Source organism: Entamoeba nuttalli (assembly GCF_000257125.1).
Source record: "Entamoeba nuttalli P19 unplaced genomic scaffold asmbl_2440, whole genome shotgun sequence".
Lineage (NCBI taxonomy): Eukaryota > Evosea > Mastigamoebida > Endamoebidae > Entamoeba > Entamoeba nuttalli.
Genome location: NW_008575324.1, coordinates 1 through 3741, shown reverse-complemented (window position 1 = coordinate 3741; position 3741 = coordinate 1). Strand labels below are relative to the sequence as shown.

The 3741-nt window shown below is 23.3% G+C and overlaps 1 protein-coding gene across 1 annotated transcript; it reads left to right on the top strand.

Annotated features, from left to right (window-relative positions):
• Window positions 1-133: 133 nt before the first annotated feature.
• On the top strand, window positions 134-3710 carry ENU1_025060 (S1 RNA binding domain containing protein; the record flags this gene model as incomplete). The annotated part of the gene is made up of 1 exon (XM_008857125.1): window positions 134-3710. A coding segment is annotated over one exon (3577 nt), but the record flags the coding sequence as incomplete, so codon positions are not given.
• Window positions 3711-3741: the final 31 nt, after the last annotated feature.

The following is a 3741-nucleotide window of genomic DNA, read 5'->3' as shown; positions in this document are numbered from 1 at the left end:
TGAAGAAGAAAATAAAGAAAAGAAAGAATTTAGAATAAGAAAAGTAGGAGATTTTATTCAAATAAAAATTACAGAAGAAGTAGGAGATAAATTTAAAGGAATTATTGCAGATAGTAGTTGTATTGTTGAAGAAATGAAAAATGTAAGAGTAGGATGTCATGTTAAAGTTAAAAATAATTATCAAACAAAAAATGGAAATGTTATGAAAATGTCAGGAGGAAATTTATATTGTCATTTATTTCATAATAATGAAGAAGGAGAAGAAGGAGTAGTTATTTATTATAATAATCAAATAAATAAATATTATATAAGTATGTTACCACATGTTATTTGTGAAGATTTTGAAACTAAAACACCACTTGAATATTTTAAAATTATAGAATTTACAATTAGTAAAATAGATGAAAATGTAGGAATTATTGGAGAAACTGAAGATAAAGAAGAAGTATTTTTATCCAAAAAACAAATAAAAGATGAAAGTTGTTCAGATATTCCAAAAGAATTTCAAATAGGAAGTACACATAAAGGAAGAGTAATGTATTATTCAGCATTTGATGGGTATTGTGGAATAACAACAAGAGAAAGTATATTATCAGATAAATATCAAAGTATATTTGATATTAAATCAGGAATGATAATTGAAGGAACAATTAAAGAAGTTAATGAAAAAGGAATTATTGTTAAAATAGGAGAAAAAATATATGGATTTTGTGATAAAATTAATAGTGGAGATATTCCTATTGAAGACTTACAAAGTGTATTTAAAAAAGAACAAAAAAGTAAATTTAGAGTATTAACAGTAAATAATAGAAATAATAGTATTTATTTAACACATAAAAGAACATTAATGAAAGCAACAACACCAATTATTACAACTATTGAAGAAACTGAATTAAATACAATAACATTTGGTACAGTAACATTTATTGATAATAAAAGAGGAGTATATTTAAAATTCTTTAATAATATAGAAGGGTTTATTCCTACAATTGAATTATTTAATCAAAAAATAGGAATGATTAGTATTGGACAACTTTTAAAAGTTAGAATTATTTCATTTGATAAACAACTTTTACTTTGTTCATTAAATTTATTCCCAGAAGAAAATGTACCAGAAAAATATGAAGATGTTAGTAGACATTTTGAAGTAGGAGAAATTTATGAAGGAATTGTTGTTGCTAAAAGAGAAAAAATTATGTTAGTAAGAATTAAAAGTGGAGATGTTCAATATATTGCAATGATGCCATATTATCTTGTTATTGATGGAGATGAAGGACAAGATATTCCTAAAATGATAAGAAATGGAACAATATTAAAAGAATGTTTATTATTAAAGAATCAAATGGGACAAATGGTAATTACTACAAAAAAATCACTTATTTCATTAAGAAAAAAAATAGGAAAATTTAATTCTAAAGAAGAAATGACAGTTGGAAAATATATTGGATATGTAAGTAAAATTAAAGGAAAGTATTGTTTTATTTCATTTTATAATGGAATAACAATACTTTGTTATAGAATGAATGTTAGTGATACTAATTTACCAATTGAAGAAGTATTAGAAGTTGGACAAACAGTATATGGATATTTAAATAAGAAAGGTATTTTTTCATTAAAAGAAAGTAGTGTAGGAAGTATTAAAGAAGAATTTATGTTATTAAGAGTAGAAAGAGATGTTGAACCAAAATATGGAAGTCAACTTAAAATAGAAATAAAAGATATTAAACCATATGGAATTATTGGAAAAAATAAAGAAAGAGAAGAAACAATATTTATTCCAAAAACAGGAATTGAAGGAGATATTAAAGAACTGAATAAAGGAAATACTATGAAATGTATTGTTATTGGAGTTGATAAAGAAAGAAAAATGATTGATTGTATTCAAGAAAAAATGATTACAAAACAACATATAGAAAATAATAAAATATATAAAGGAAAAGTTCTTCTTAATAAAGAAGAGTATTGTGTTTGTCTTGTTGAAGGAAATATTGTATTTGTAAATAAAATTCGAATGAATGGAGGAAAATATACAGTAAAAGAAGAAGTCGAAATAATTATTGGAAAAGAAATGGAAGGATATCAAAATATTTATGAAGGAACAATTAATAGTAAACCAATTGTTTATAGCATTAAAAATAATACAATTAATATTGGAGAGAAGATAGAAGGAGTAGTAAGTTATACAAATGAAAGTATTAGTTATTTAAATTTAGGAAAAGGAATTACAGGAAGATTACATAAAATTAATAGTACAAAGAAGATAGAAATAGGAGAGAAAATAGAATGTTATATTATTGGAATACAAGTTAAAGGAGAAATAATTAAAGAAAAAGGAAAAGAAATAGAAGGAAGAATAGAAATAGTTGAATTAAGTATGAAGGAAGAAGGAAATATGGAAGAAAAAATTAAAGAAGGAGAAGAAATTGAAGGAATTATTAGTAGAGAAATGAAAGATGGATATATAATTTCGTTTAATTCAATACTTAAAGGAAAATTAAATTATATTGAAATAGGAGATAATATTGAAGAAATTAATATAAATAAAAAAGAATATAATGTTGGAGATAAAATAAAAGTTAAAGGATATTATAGTAAAGAAAATATCTATTTAATAAAAGACAAAAAAGAAGAAATTAAAGAAGGAGAAATTATTGTTGGAGAGGTTATTGGTAATAATACAAAAGAATTAAAAATTAAAGTATTAATTAAAGGAAATAGAATAGGATATATTCATTATTGTGATATAAGTAATGTTTTTAATCCATTTCCAAGAGATTATTTACAAAATGGAAAATATATTAATATGTATGTACTTTCAAATAAACCAGAAATTTCATGTTCAATGAGAAAAGAATATTTAAAAGAAGCTTATGATGAAATATTCCCACCATTAATAGGAGGAGTTCAAACACGTATTGTAACAAAAGATAATATTAAAGAAGGAGAAATTTTAACAGGATATATTATAAAAAGTAGTGAAGAAGAAGGAGTTGATGTAATGGTATCAAGAGATGTAACTATTCATGTAGCACCAGGTGAATTATTAGATAATACAAGTTATCATGGGAAAGATTTTTCAAGAATCTTTTGTATTCAACGATTAGTAAAAGTAAGTATCATTGATAAAGAAGGATTAGAAGGAACATTAAAACAAAGTGTTATTTATCCTGGAATAATTAAATACTTTAAAGATATCAAAGAAAATATAGTAACTAAATGTGTTATAGTAAATATTACAAGTGAAGGATTGTTTTTAAGATTCTTTAATTCTAATATTCGAGGATTATGTCATTGTAGTAAAATAGAAGATAAAAAATTAACAAAGAAAGAAATGGAAAAGAGATTTAAAATTAAAGATGTCATAATGGCAAAAGTAGTTCATATTGACAAGAAGAAACATCGAGTTAATTTTAGTATTAAACCAGAAGATGTAGGAGAAGTAGAAATGAAAGATGAAGAAGAAACAATAGCTATTGATCCATGGAAATTAGCATTAAAAAGAAAAGAACAAAAAAGAAGAAATGAAGAAAAAGATATTACAATTAAAGAAGAAATGAAAGATGAAGAATTTAAAGAAGGAGTAGAAGATGAGGCTAACATAGAATGGGATGATACTACTAAAGAAGAAGAAAAAGAAAAACATGAAAATACTACTATGGAAGAAGAAGAAGAAATAGAAGAAGGTAAAGATAATAATAAAGAAGAAGGAAGTATGGAAGAAGAAGATAAAGAAGAAGAAAA